The 12472-nt window shown below is 38.6% G+C and overlaps 2 protein-coding genes, 1 long non-coding RNA gene and 1 pseudogene across 9 annotated transcripts; all 4 read left to right on the top strand.

Moving 5' to 3' along the window:
• Positions 1–1803: 1803 nt before the first annotated feature.
• LOC149151018 (putative clathrin assembly protein At2g25430 pseudogene) lies at positions 1804–3525 on the top strand (annotated as a pseudogene). Of its 3 annotated transcripts, none has more exons than XR_016262254.1 (2): positions 1804–2015; positions 2469–3525. The product of XR_016262254.1 is annotated as a putative clathrin assembly protein At2g25430 pseudogene, transcript variant X2 (transcript). The 3 variants fall into 3 exon arrangements; XR_016262255.1 differs by having other exon boundaries at positions 2411–3525; XR_016262253.1 differs by having other exon boundaries at positions 2354–3525.
• Positions 3526–3867: 342 nt separating this feature from the next.
• LOC149151017 (vacuolar cation/proton exchanger 1a-like) lies at positions 3868–6269 on the top strand. Of its 3 annotated transcripts, none has more exons than XR_016262257.1 (7): positions 3868–4004; positions 4264–4336; positions 4436–4521; positions 4673–4795; positions 5605–5701; positions 5801–5886; positions 6038–6269. XR_016262257.1 is itself a non-coding variant. In XM_089438162.1 (4 exons), the coding sequence occupies exons 1-4, from the start codon at positions 3918–3920 to the stop codon at positions 4676–4678; spliced, it is 276 nt and encodes a 91-aa protein (XP_089294288.1). In that variant the 5' UTR covers positions 3868–3917; the 3' UTR covers positions 4679–5598. The 3 variants fall into 3 exon arrangements, 1 of the variants encoding a protein (XP_089294288.1); XR_016262256.1 differs by having other exon boundaries at positions 4240–4336; XM_089438162.1 differs by lacking the exons at positions 5605–5701; positions 5801–5886; positions 6038–6269 and having other exon boundaries at positions 4240–4336; positions 4673–5598.
• Positions 6270–6395: 126 nt separating this feature from the next.
• On the top strand, positions 6396–8243 carry LOC149151016 (uncharacterized). The gene is made up of 3 exons (XM_089438161.1): positions 6396–6959; positions 7085–7605; positions 8057–8243. Exons 1-2 carry the CDS (start codon positions 6724–6726, stop codon positions 7257–7259), a joined length of 411 nt encoding a protein of 136 aa, XP_089294287.1. The 5' UTR covers positions 6396–6723; the 3' UTR covers positions 7260–7605; positions 8057–8243.
• Positions 8244–10330: 2087 nt separating this feature from the next.
• LOC149151015 (uncharacterized) lies at positions 10331–11624 on the top strand. Of its 2 annotated transcripts, none has more exons than XR_016263134.1 (2): positions 10331–10834; positions 11173–11624. It is a non-coding gene; the product is annotated as an uncharacterized LOC149151015 (long non-coding RNA). The 2 variants fall into 2 exon arrangements; XR_016263133.1 differs by having other exon boundaries at positions 11077–11624.
• The last annotated feature ends 848 nt before the right edge of the window (positions 11625–12472 follow it).

Genomic DNA, 12472 nt, shown 5'->3' with positions numbered 1-12472 from the left:
TTTGATGAGGAGAAATCCCGTCTCCTGAATGTCTTTATGGAGAACAGTTATAGTAGATAAATGGGATAAAAGGCTTCCCTCAAAGAAACCAAGAATTCGTTATATAAAAGAGAACCAAAAGAACGGATTCTAGGTGTCCATCTTCCATATGTTCAGGGAACCACTGATAGGATTGTGAGGATTCTGAAGAAGCATAATGTCCCCTTGATGTTTAGACCCCTTAACACCATTCGTAGGTCCCTCAGGTCTGTGAAGGATCCTATCGACCCTAGAGACGTGAAAGGAGTATATATTATTCCTTGTTATTGTGGGACCCCCTATATTGGTGAGACTGATCGCTCCATTAATCAAAGGATTAGTGAACACGCAGCTAACCTTCAGCATAGGAGAACCAAGTCTTCCACTTTAGTAGAACATGTGAAGAAAACCAATCATCATGTCTGTATTGAGGAGGCTTATGTTATTGCTAGGGTTTTGCATTTCCATCGCTGGAAATTTAGGGAGGCCCTTGAGATTGAAAAAAGGTCGAGCAATCTCAATAGAGAGGATGGCTAGAAGATCAATAGTTGATGGATCCCAACCCTCCCTTCCTAGTCGTTTTCTTCCCTTCCCCCCCCCCCTCCCCCACCCCTAGATTATAGCTTGTTCTTGATTTCTTCCTGGTACATTTCCCCTTGTTACCCGTATCAGGTAGCCTTTGTTCTTTGATGACTAGTTGATTTAATTTGAGGTTTTAATAACATTTTGTTCATGCGATTAGTTATATTATAATAATTTTAACTTAATTAAGAAAGAAAAATAATCGTGAAATCGATCTATGATAATTTTCTAAATAAATAAATAATAATAACAATAATAATAATAATAATAATAATTTCTTTCTAACCCTTAAATCACTCTAATATTTATATATTTATATATTTAGTTAACAACTTTTATAACTAACCTTTAATTTATAACTTATTTTAATATATTTTAAAAAGTATAATATATACATTTCATATATATGGTTAAAACTTCTATATTTATATGTCCCTTTAACTTTTAATTTAATAAGAATATATCTAATGATCAATTTTAATATTAACTTAACAAGGTTATGCCCCTACTCTGATCCAACTAGCTGTTTCCTAGTCAAATTTAGCCGTTAGTCTACATAGCCGTTACTTGGTCTAAAATTTAGTCGTTGGATGCTCTGCTCTGACTATTTAACATGCATAGCTAGATCTGATTCTTCAACTTGCCCTGATGATGAACCACACTAGTTGGTTTGAAACGCGTCGACAAATGAAATATCATGTGATTTACGCTGAAAAATCTCTCATAAAAAATAATATTAATTATCATGTTCTCCTACACTATCCTCCACAAATATTCGCTTCTAACACCAATGCTTAGACCAATAACACAATATTAGAGCATCCACGAAACCCCCCATTTTCAATATCTTTAAAATCATAGCTCTATGCAACTACTCTCCCGCACATACTTCGTCCTCCACACAGTAAAATCTCTACAAAAAGAAAGATTTTAACATTAGGTTCCCTATGCACCCCCATTTCCCCAGATACCTCATCTCTCGCACAAGAAGAATTTGTAACATTAATTACGCCGTAAGGCGTTCCCCTCTGAAATCAACCTCCCCAATTTCCTTTCTGTCATAATCTTGACCATTAGATGCGTTGTTAGACGATTAAATGTTTTTCCACCGTTAGATGCTATCAAAGGCAATTAAATCGATTCAGTGGCTCCACTGGGTTTCCAGCAAATTTGTCGCGGTAGTGGATCCAAGCATTTTTCATTGGTAAGATGGATGGATTTTGTGCTCTGTAGGTCGGCCGTCTCGGTCCATGGCTTTTAAAATGTTCAATCAAAGTTCTTCCTCTACGACAATATAATGTGGATTCATATTTGAAGAAGAGGATTTTCTCAATGGTTTATAGCTTTGCTGGAGATTGGCGAGAGGAGGATTCGAACCGGCGTCAAAGGATCCATTTATATCGGCCGCTGTCCAGGTATTTTTGAGAGATTCTGTAAAGTTTTTGAAAGTCAGGTGGCCTGATTTATGTTTTGGAGGAAAATTTTGCTCAAATCTTAGATTCGGCGATTCGATCTTCATTTTCGAGATGGAAGCTGTACTCTTGTATTTATAGATGTGCGATGTATAGGATTATTTAGTGAAATTTTATCTTTTTTATTGGAGATCCGTGTTCTGCTTTTAGATAATGGATTTTGTTGCATTTTTTAAATCTTGCAGAGATTTTGTTTGCTTTAATTTCAAGCGAGGATATTGTCATCTTTCTCATATGTTTTGGATGTCTTCTCTGATTTAGCTGTTATTTGGGTTACGTAGGTTTGGATTTTTTTTGAAATTTTGCAATTGATATACCTAATTGAGCTGAAACCCCAGCTGTGGAGGATATTCGCCGGTAATTTGTGGCCTTTGACGTCGGCTGCTTTTATAACAGGGTTTAATCCGTGTCTTTGAGGTCCCCGGCATCGCTTCTCGTGGAGAGATTTGGCTGGTGGTGTTCCAGGGCGGTGAAATCGGCAAGTTTGCCGTTAGCCATACATTTTGTCATTATTTGGGGAATTTAGACCGTGAAAAGTGCAGTAGGGAGATTAGGTCCCGTTGGTAGAAATTTGGTTTTTTCAGAGCTTGAATTGCCTTTTTTGAGATCAAACCTTTGTTAAGGTTAATTGTGTTTTTTGAGATTTGCGAATGGCTCCAAGTAAGGTAAGGAAAGCTCTCGGTGCTGTGAAGGACCAGACGAGTATTAGTATAGCAAAGGTTGCAAGCAACAATGCGCCGGATCTGGATGTTGCCATTGTAAAGGCAACAAGTCATGATGAAGTACCTATAGATGAAAAATATGTGTATGAAATTTTGCACCTCACCTCTTATTCCAGGGGTTATGTTAGTGCTTGTGTCCACAGTCTGTCCAAGAGGATCAGCAAAACACACAATTGGATAGTGGCAATGAAGGCGCTGATGCTCATTCATAGGCTATTTCAGGACGGTGATCCAAGTTTTGAGCGGGAAGTTCTTCAGGGAATGAGGCGTGGTGCACGCCTGCTCAATCTGTCTGATTTTAGAGATGATTCACACTCAAATGCTTGGGACTATTCCGCATTTGTACGCACATATGCCCTGTATCTCGATGAAAGATCAGTTGATTTGTCAAAATGAACTCGTGTTGTTGCTCATTTCTACACTGCTGTAGTGAGTGCCATGGTTGCTATATGATGTGAACTTACCGATTATGATAGACTTGCAACCATCTATGCTGCAAAAATGAAGTATATTCTTCATTTCTGAAAACATGTACAGCCTAGATAACTACCACCATGGTCTACATAGAAGGACAAGCTGCTTATTTGGAAGAAATCAACCCTTAATTATAGCAACGCCTTCAATCTGGATAAATTAGGTAGTGCACTTTCAAGAAATCATAAGTAGCATATTGAACACCTAAAACGCCAAGAACCTGGACTGGTGGTCTGCCGAGTAATCCAACTGCTTTATTGTTGGTAGACTTCTTGTATTAAATCACAAGGTGGAACTCCTACAAATAAGCTTTGCACTGCAGATGGACTTGCTGTTAAAGTTTGAACTGAGGGTTCAGGAGCTGGAAAAGTCTGTGATCTGTATGCAAGATTGTTTCGTTTCCAGCAAAATAGCATTGCAGAAGAGGAAGGGATTTGCGATTGAGATACACACCTGATAGCAGAATTGTGGGGTACCCACTCCAAATGATGATGATTACCCACTCTATGGTTGACCCATTTTTCTTGTTTCAGCACTGCAAATTTCTCATTCACTCAGTCATATCTCAATCGTGAAAGAAATGGCAAAGATGAATAATGAAGGAAAAGGTCCTATATAAGATTCAAATTTAATTTGAGATGCATGGATTATGGGAAAACCCATGGACTTGGATTTTCATATCCTGGAGACTGTTGCTCTATTTGCCACTGTACTAATAACAGCATGTATCTTACAGGTTTGAACTTTGGACTCTGGCCCCCTATTGCAATGTTATGATATCCAGAAACTTATTTCATTCATCATTTGTCGTAGGTGATAATAGACAAATCTAGACTCATTAGATTCATCATAACCCCCTGATTTGTAAAGAATCCAAAGGTTAAGATAGCTGTATGTTTATTTTTTGTTATAGCATTTAAATACATGTCCACTCTGCTTTTATTTGTATCATGTAATTGATTTTTGTACAGGATGGAACTTCAAACTACATGAAGGGTTTAGTGCTGCTGCTCTGTTACTTTGTCATTGGATCGTGCTTCTTTCTGTTGCAAACACCGCTCACAAAGGGTAGGGATTTGGTTTGAGGTATTATCAATATCTTAATCAAATGATTTGCAATATGGGTTTCTTCATTTCTAATACATTTATTTAATACATTGTGTGCAGGACATCGTCATCACCATCATGCTGTAAACACTCCAATCCTGGATAAAAGAGTTGTGACAAAAACAAATCCCATGCCTGCTAAACAGGCAAGTTCTACCAATTAAAATATGTCCTTATCACTTCGAAACCCACTGCTCATTTAAATAAATAGATAATTGCCTAATATGAAATAGAAATCTCATTTCGTCTGTGACATTGAAATTTTTCGCTAATATTATGCAAATGTGCGTTTCACAGTTCTAGAAACGGATAAGGAGACAGGAAATTGGCGTATGGTTCTGGCAAATGGGCATAGTTTTCATACGTGTGGAATGAGAAATCCTCTCCTTCACACTGAGTATTTCAATAAAGCAATCCGAAGTATTCTTTTTATTAAAAGAAGTCCAATTTTCATTCCAAATTAAAGTTATCAACGAATCAAAAGTTCATGGCCAGATTTATGGTAGATGGAAATTATAAATGCAATGAGGAAGCCTTATTTAATGATAATGATTATCAATAAATTAAATGCGATCGATATTTGTTTAAAAGTATTTAATTATTAATTTACATGTTTATTTTATTTTATAAGAATAATGTGATATTTTACCGGGAATTATGACAAATGTAGTGAACTATTATTGATTTATTGTATGGTGGTTATTATTTATTTATTTTTATGCCGTAAGGCGTTCCCCTCTGAAATCAACCTCCCCAATTGCCTTTCTGTCATAATCTTGACCATTAGATGCGTTGTTAGACGATTAAATGTTTTTCCACTCTTAGCTATCAAGGCAATTAAATCGGTTCAGTGGCTCCACTAGGTGCATCTAACCCTGAGACTGTTCATTACCTGTAACAACTCGGTTCTCGGTTCGGTGGCTCCGCTGGGTGCATCTAACCCTAAGCGTTTTCATTAACAGAAATAACTCAGTTGTTCGATGCCAAGCTCTGTGAAAAAGCTCTGCAGAACCCTAACTCATCTAGGGTGTTCGATTCCATGCTCTGTGAAAATGCTCTGCAAAACCCTAACTCAGCTAGGGTTGCCTCTTGGGTGTTAGATTCATCATAACACCCTGATTTGTAAAGAATCCAAAGGTTAAGATAGCTGTATGTTTATTTTTTGTTATAGCATTTAAATACATGTCCACTCTGCTTTTATTTGTATCATGTAATTGATTTTTGTACAGGATGGAACTTCAAACTACATGAAGGGTTTAGTGCTCCTGCTCTGTTACTTTGTCATTGGATCATGCTTCTTTCTGTTGCAAACACCGCTCACAAAGGGTAGGGATTTGGTTTGAGGTATTATCAATATCTTAATCAAATGATTTGCAATATGGGTTTCTTCATTTCTAATACATTTATTTAATACATTGTGTGTAGGACATCGTCATCACCATCATGCTGTAAACACTCCAATCCTGGATAAAAGAGTTGTGACAAAAACAAATCCCATGCCTGCTAAACAGGCAAGTTCTACCAATTAAAATATGTCCTTATCACTTCGAAACCCACTGCTCATTTAAATAAATAGATAATTGCCTAATATGAAATAGAAATCTCATTTCGTCTGTGACATTGAAATTTTTCGCTAATATTATGCAAATGTGCGTTTCACAGTTCTAGAAACGGATAAGGAGACAGGAAATTGGCGTATGGTTCTGGCAAATGGGCATAGTTTTCATACGTGTGGAATGAGAAATCCTCTCCTTCACACTGAGTATTTCAATAAAGCAATCCGAAGTATTCTTTTTATTAAAAGAAGTCCAATTTTCATTCCAAATTAAAGTTATCAACGAATCAAAAGTTCATGGCCAGATTTATGGTAGATGGAAATTATAAATGCAATGAGGAAGCCGTATTTAATGATAATGATTATCAATAAATTAAATGCGATCGATATTTGTTTAAAAGTATTTAATTATTAATTTACATGTTTATTTTATTTTATAAGAATAATGTGATATTTTACCGGGAATTATGACAAATGTAGTGAACTATTATTGATTTATTGTATGGTGGTTATTATTTATTTATTTTTACGCCGTAAGGCGTTCCCCTCTGAAATCAACCTCCCCAATTGCCTTTCTGTCATAATCTTGACCATTAGATGCGTTGTTAGACGATTAAATGTTTTTCCACCGTTAGATGCTATCAAGGCAATTAAATCGGTTCAGTGGCTCCACTAGGTGCATCTAACCCTGAGACTGTTCATTACCTGTAACAACTCGGTTCTCGGTTCGGTGGCTCCGCTGGGTGCATCTAACCCTAAGCCTTTTCATTAACAGAAATAACTCAGTTGTTCGATGCCAAGCTCTGTGAAAAAGCTCTGCAAAACCCTAACTCATCTAGGGTGTTCGATGCCATGCTCTGTGAAAACGCTCTGCAAAACCCTAACTCAGCTAGGGTTGCCTCTTGGGTGGCAGTTATTGCCTCTTGGCCACGACGTTGCAGTGAACCGGTCTATGCGTCTTGCCTATCCACTGCTACTGCCAACTACTGCTACCGAATACCATCCAGAATCCAGTTTCACAGGGTGCAAGTAAGCTTAATTTTTGTTGATGGGTTAGCCGTCTTGTAGCGATTTACACATTAGGTATCTGAACATTCTTTTGTTTTCTTGTTTTCTTTAATCTGGTAATTCTCTGTTTCTTTTCCTGCCTGCAGGTCCTGGGGTTGTTCTGCAATTCAAGGACTTCCAGCACCGAGGAAAGCACTTCCCATTTCTTCTTTTTCAAATACCTGTCTCTGGAACACCGCCGAGTTGGGTTGCAAACTCACAAGCCCTGCCGATGACAGGGCCTATGCAATCTGCCCATGCTTCAGGGGCATCTTCAAGTAGGAGCTCACCGTCAATCTCAGACTATGAAATAATGCAGAAGAGGATTCCAAAAATCATCAAATTTTATTTTGCATTCCAAAATCCATCAATTTCCAGCAAATTTGTCGCGGTAGTGGATCCAAGCATTTTTCATTGGTAAGATGGATGGATTTTGTGCTCTGTAGGTCGGCCGTCTCCGTCCATGGCTTTTAAAATGTTCAATCAAAGTTCTTCCTCTACGACAATATAATGTGGATTCATATTTGAAGAAGAGGATTTTCTCAATGGTTTATAGCTTTGCTGGAGATTGGCGAGAGGAGGATTCGAACCGGCGTCAAAGGATTCATTTATATCGGCCGCTGTCCAGGTATTTTTGAGAGATTCTGTAAAGTTTTTGAAAGTCAGGTGGCCTGATTTATGTTTTGGAGGAAAATTTTGCTCAAATCTTAGATCCGGCGATTCGATCTTCATTTCAAGATGGAAGCTGTACTCTTGTATTTATAGATGTGCGATGTATAGGATTATTTAGTGAAATTTTATCTTTTTTATTGGAGATCCGTGTTCTGCTTTTTGATAATGGATTTTGTTGCATTTTTAAAATCTTGCAGAGATTTTGTTTGCTTTAATTTCAAGCGAGGATATTGTCATCTTTCTCATATGTTTTGGATTTCTTCTCTGATTTAGCTGTTATTTGGGTTACGTAGGTTTGGATTTTTTTGAAATTTTGCAATTGATATACCCAATTGAGCTGAAACCCCAGCTGTGGAGGATATTCGCCGGTAATTTGTGGCCTTTGACGTCAGCTACTTTTATAACAGGGTTTAATCCGTGTCTTTGAGGTCCCCGGCATCGCTTCTCGTGGAGAGATTTGGCTGGTGGTGTTCCAGGGCGGTGAAATCGGCAAGTTTGCCGTTAGCCATACATTTTGTCATTATTTGGGGAATTTAGACCGTGAAAAGTGCAGTAGGGAGATTAGGTCCCGTTGGTAGAAATTTGGTTTTTTCAGAGCTTGAATTGCCTTTTTTGAGATCAAACCTTTGTTAAGGTTAATTGTGCTTTTTGAGATTTGCGAATGGCTCCAAGTAAGCTAAGGAAAGCTCTCGGTGCTGTGAAGGACCAGACGAGTATTAGTATAGCAAAGGTTGCAAGCAACAATGCGCCGGATCTAGATGTTGCCATTGTAAAGGCAACAAGTCATGATGAAGTACCTATAGATGAAAAATATGTGTATGAAATTTTGCACCTCACCTCTTATTCTAGGGGTTATGTTAGTGCTTGTGCCCACAGTCTATCCAAGAGGATCAACAAAACACACAATTGGATAGTGGCAATGAAGGTGTTGATGCTCATTCATAGGCTATTTCAGGACGGTGATCCAAGTTTTGAGCGGGAAGTTCTTCAGGGAATGAGGCGTGGTGCACGCCTGCTCAATCTGTCTGATTTTAGAGATGATTCACACTCAAATGCTTGGGACTATTCCGCATTTGTACGCACATATGCCCTGTATCTCGATGAAAGATCAGTTGATTTGTCAAAATGAACTCGTGTTGTTGCTCATTTCTACAGTGAGTGCCATGGTTGCTATATGATGTGAACTTACCGATTATGATAGACTTGCAACCATCTATGCTGCAAAAATGAAGTATATTCTTCATTTATGAAAACATGTACAGCCTACATAACTACCACCATGGTCTACATAGAAGGACAAGCTGCTTATTTGGCAGAAATCAACCCTTAATTATAGCAACGCCTTCAATCTGGATAAATTAGGTAGTGCACTTTCAAGAAATCATAAGTAGCATATTGAACACCTAAAATGCCAAGAACCTGGACTGGTGGTCTGCCGAGAAATCCAACTGCTTTATTGTTGGTAGACTTCTTGTATTAAATCACAAGGTGGAACTCCTACAAATAAGCTTTGCACTGCAGATGGACTTGCTGTTAAAGTTTGAACTGAGGGTTCAGGAGCTGGAAAAGTCTGTGATCTGTATGCAAGATTGTTTCGTTTCTAGCAAAATAGCATTGCAGAAGAGGAAGGGATTTGCGATTGAGATACACACCTGATAGCAGAATTGTGGGGTACCCACTCCAAATGATGATGATTACCAACTCTATGGTTGACCCATTTTTCTTGTTTCAGCACTGCAAATTTCTCATTCACTCAGTCATATCTCAATCGTGAAAGAAATGGCAAAGATGAATAATGAAGGAAAAGGTCCTATATAAGATTCAAATTTAATTTGAGATGCATGGAATCTGGTAATTCTCTGTTTCTTTTCCTGCCTGCAGGTCCTGGGGTTGTTTTGCAATTCAAGGACTTCCAGCACCGAGGAAAGCGTTTCCCATTTCTTCTTTTTCAAATACCTGTCTCTGGAACGCCGCCGAGTTGGGTTGCAAACTCACAAGCCCTGCCCATGACAGGGCCTATGCAATCTGCCCATGCTTCAGGGGCATCTTCAAGTAGGAGCTCACCGTCAATCTCAGACTATGAAATAATGCAGAAGAGGATTCCAAAAATCATCAAATTTTATTTTGCATTCCAAAATCCATCAAATTCCAGCAAATTTGTCGCGGTAGTAGATCCAAGCATTTTTCATTGGTAAGATGGATGGATTTTGTGCTCTGTAGGTCGGCCGTCTCCGTCCATGGCTTTTAAAATGTTCAATCAAAGTTCTTCCTCTACGACAATATAATGTGGATTCATATTTGAAGAAGAGGATTTTCTCAATGGTTTAACTGAGGGTTCAGGAGCTGGAAAAGTCTGTGATCTGTATGCAAGATTGTTTCGTTTCCAGCAAAATAGCATTGCAGAAGAGGAAGGGATTTGCGATTGAGATACACACCTGATAGCAGAATTGTGGGGTACCCACTCCAAATGATGATGATTACCCACTCTATGGTTGACCCATTTTTCCTGTTTCAGCACTGCAAATTTCTCATTCACTCAGTCATATCTCAATCGTGAAAGAAATGGCAAAGATGAATAATGAAGGAAAAGGTCCTATATAAGATTCAAATTTAATTTGAGATGCATGGAATCTGGTAATTCTCTGTTTCTTTTCGTGCCCGCAGGTCCTGGGGTTGTTCTGCAATTCAAGGACTTCCAGCACCGAGGAAAGCACTTCCCATTTCTTCTTTTTCAAATACCTGTCTCTGGAACGCCGCCGAGTTGGGTTGCAAACTCACAAGCCCTGCCGATGACAGGGCCTATGCAATCTGCCCATGCTTCAAGGGCATCTTCAAGTAGGAGCTCACCGTCAATCTCAGACTATGAAATAATGCAGAAGAGGATTCCAAAAATCATCAAATTTTATTTTGCATTCCAAAATCCATCAAATTCCAGCAAATTTGTCGTGGTAGTGGATCCAGGCATTTTTCATTGGTAAGATGGATGGATTTTGTGCTCTGTAGGTCGGCCGTCTTCGTCCATGGCTTTTAAAATGTTCAATCAAAGTTCTTCCTCTACGACAATATAACATGGATTCATATTTGAAGAAGAGGATTTTCTCAATGGTTTATAGCTTTGCTGGAGATTGGCGAGAGGAGGATTCGAACCGGCGTCAAAGGATCCATTTATATCGGCCGCTGTCCAGGTATTTTTGAGAGATTCTGTAAAGTTTTTGAAAGACAGGTGGCTTGATTTATGTTTTGGAGGAAAATTTTGCTCAAATCTTAGATCCGGCGATTCGATCTTCATTTTCGAGATGGAAGCTGTACTCTTGTATTTATAGATGTGCGATGTATAGGATTATTTAGTGAAATTTTATCTTTTTTATTGGAGATCCGTGTTCTGCTTTTTGATAATGGATTTTGTTGCATTTTTTAAATCTTGCAGAGATTTTGTTTGCTTTAATTTCAAGCGAGGATATTGTCATCTTTCTCATATGTTTTGGATATCTTCTCTGATTTAGCTGTTATTTGGGTTACGTAGGTTTGGATTTTTTTGAAATTTTGCAATTGATATACCTAATTGAGCTGAAACCCCAGCTGTGGAGGATATTCGCCGGTAATTTGTGGCCTTTGACGTCGGCTGCTTTTATAACAGGGTTTAATCCGTGTCTTTGAGGTCCCCGACATCGCTTCTCGTGGAGAGATTTGGCTGGTGGTGTTCCAGGGCGGTGAAATCGGCAAGTTTGCCGTTAGCCATACATTTTGTCATTATTTGGGGAATTTAGACCGTGAAAAGTGCAGTAGGGAGATTAGGTCCCGTTGGTAGAAATTTGGTTTTTTTAGAGCTTGAATTGCCTTTTTTGAGATCAAACCTTTGTTAAGGTTAATTGTGCTTTTTGAGATTTGCGAATGGCTCCAAGTAAGCTAAGGAAAGCTCTTGGTGCTGTGAAGGACCAGACGAGTATTAGTATAGCAAAGGTTGCAAGCAACAATGCGCCGGATCTGGATGCTGCCATTGTAATGGCAACAAGTCATGATGAAGTACCTATAGATGAAAAATATGTGTATGAAATTTTTCACCTCACCTCTTATTCCAAGGGTTATGTTAGTGCTTGTGTCCACAGTCTGTCCAAGAGGATCATCAAAATGCACAATTGGATAGTGGCAATGAAGGCGCTGATGCTCATTCATAGGCTATTTCAGGACGGTGATCCAAGTTTTGAGCGGGAAGTTCTTCAGGGAATGAGGCGTGGTGCACGCCTGCTCAATCTGTCTGATTTTAGAGATGATTCACACTCAAATGCTTGGGACTATTCCGCATTTGTACGCACATATGCCCTGTATCTCGATGAAAGATTAGTTGATTTGTCAAAATGAACTCGTGTTGTTGCTCATTTCTACACTGTTGTAGTGAGTGCCATGGTTGCTATATGATGTGAACTTACCGATTATGATAGACTTGCAACCATCTATGCTGCAAAAATGAAGTATATTCTTCATTTCTGAAAACATGTACAGCCTAGATAACTACCACCATGGTCTACATAGAAGGACAAGCTGCTTATTTGGCAGAAATCAACCCTTAATTATAGCAACGCCTTCAATCTGGATAAATTTAGTAGTGCACTTTCAAGAAATCATAAGTAGCATATTGAACACCTAAAACGCCAAGAACCTGGACTGGTGGTCTGCCGAGAAATCCAACTGCTTTATTGTTGGTAGACTTCTTGTATTAAATCACAAGGTGGAACTCCTACAAATAAGCTTTGCACTGCAGATGGACTTGCTGTTAAAGTTTGAACTGAGGGTTCAGGAGCTGGAAAAGTCTGTGATCTGTATGC

Source organism: Pinus tabuliformis, chromosome 9 (assembly GCF_031772625.1).
Source record: "Pinus tabuliformis cultivar Carrire ecotype Pingquan chromosome 9, CPIR1, whole genome shotgun sequence".
Lineage (NCBI taxonomy): Eukaryota > Viridiplantae > Streptophyta > Pinopsida > Pinales > Pinaceae > Pinus > Pinus tabuliformis.
Note: the sequence above shows the minus strand (reverse complement) of the source record. Positions and strands in the feature narration are given on the sequence as shown.

What these genes read in the sequence shown, in the direction of transcription:
- LOC149151017 (XM_089438162.1), top strand. Translation starts at nt 3,918, where the DNA reads ATGGGAAAACCCATGGACTTGGATTTTCATATCCTGGAGACTGTTGCT. An exon ending in TAACAGCATGTATCTTACAG is followed by an intron (nt 4,005 to 4,239) that starts GTTTGAACTTTG and finishes ATTTTTGTACAG; the next exon opens with GATGGAACTTCAAACTACAT. An exon ending in GCAAACACCGCTCACAAAGG is followed by an intron (nt 4,337 to 4,435) that starts GTAGGGATTTGG and finishes CATTGTGTGCAG; the next exon opens with GACATCGTCATCACCATCAT.
- LOC149151016 (XM_089438161.1), top strand. Translation starts at nt 6,724, where the DNA reads ATGCCAAGCTCTGTGAAAAAGCTCTGCAAAACCCTAACTCATCTAGGG. An exon ending in TCCAGTTTCACAGGGTGCAA is followed by an intron (nt 6,960 to 7,084) that starts GTAAGCTTAATT and finishes TCCTGCCTGCAG; the next exon opens with GTCCTGGGGTTGTTCTGCAA.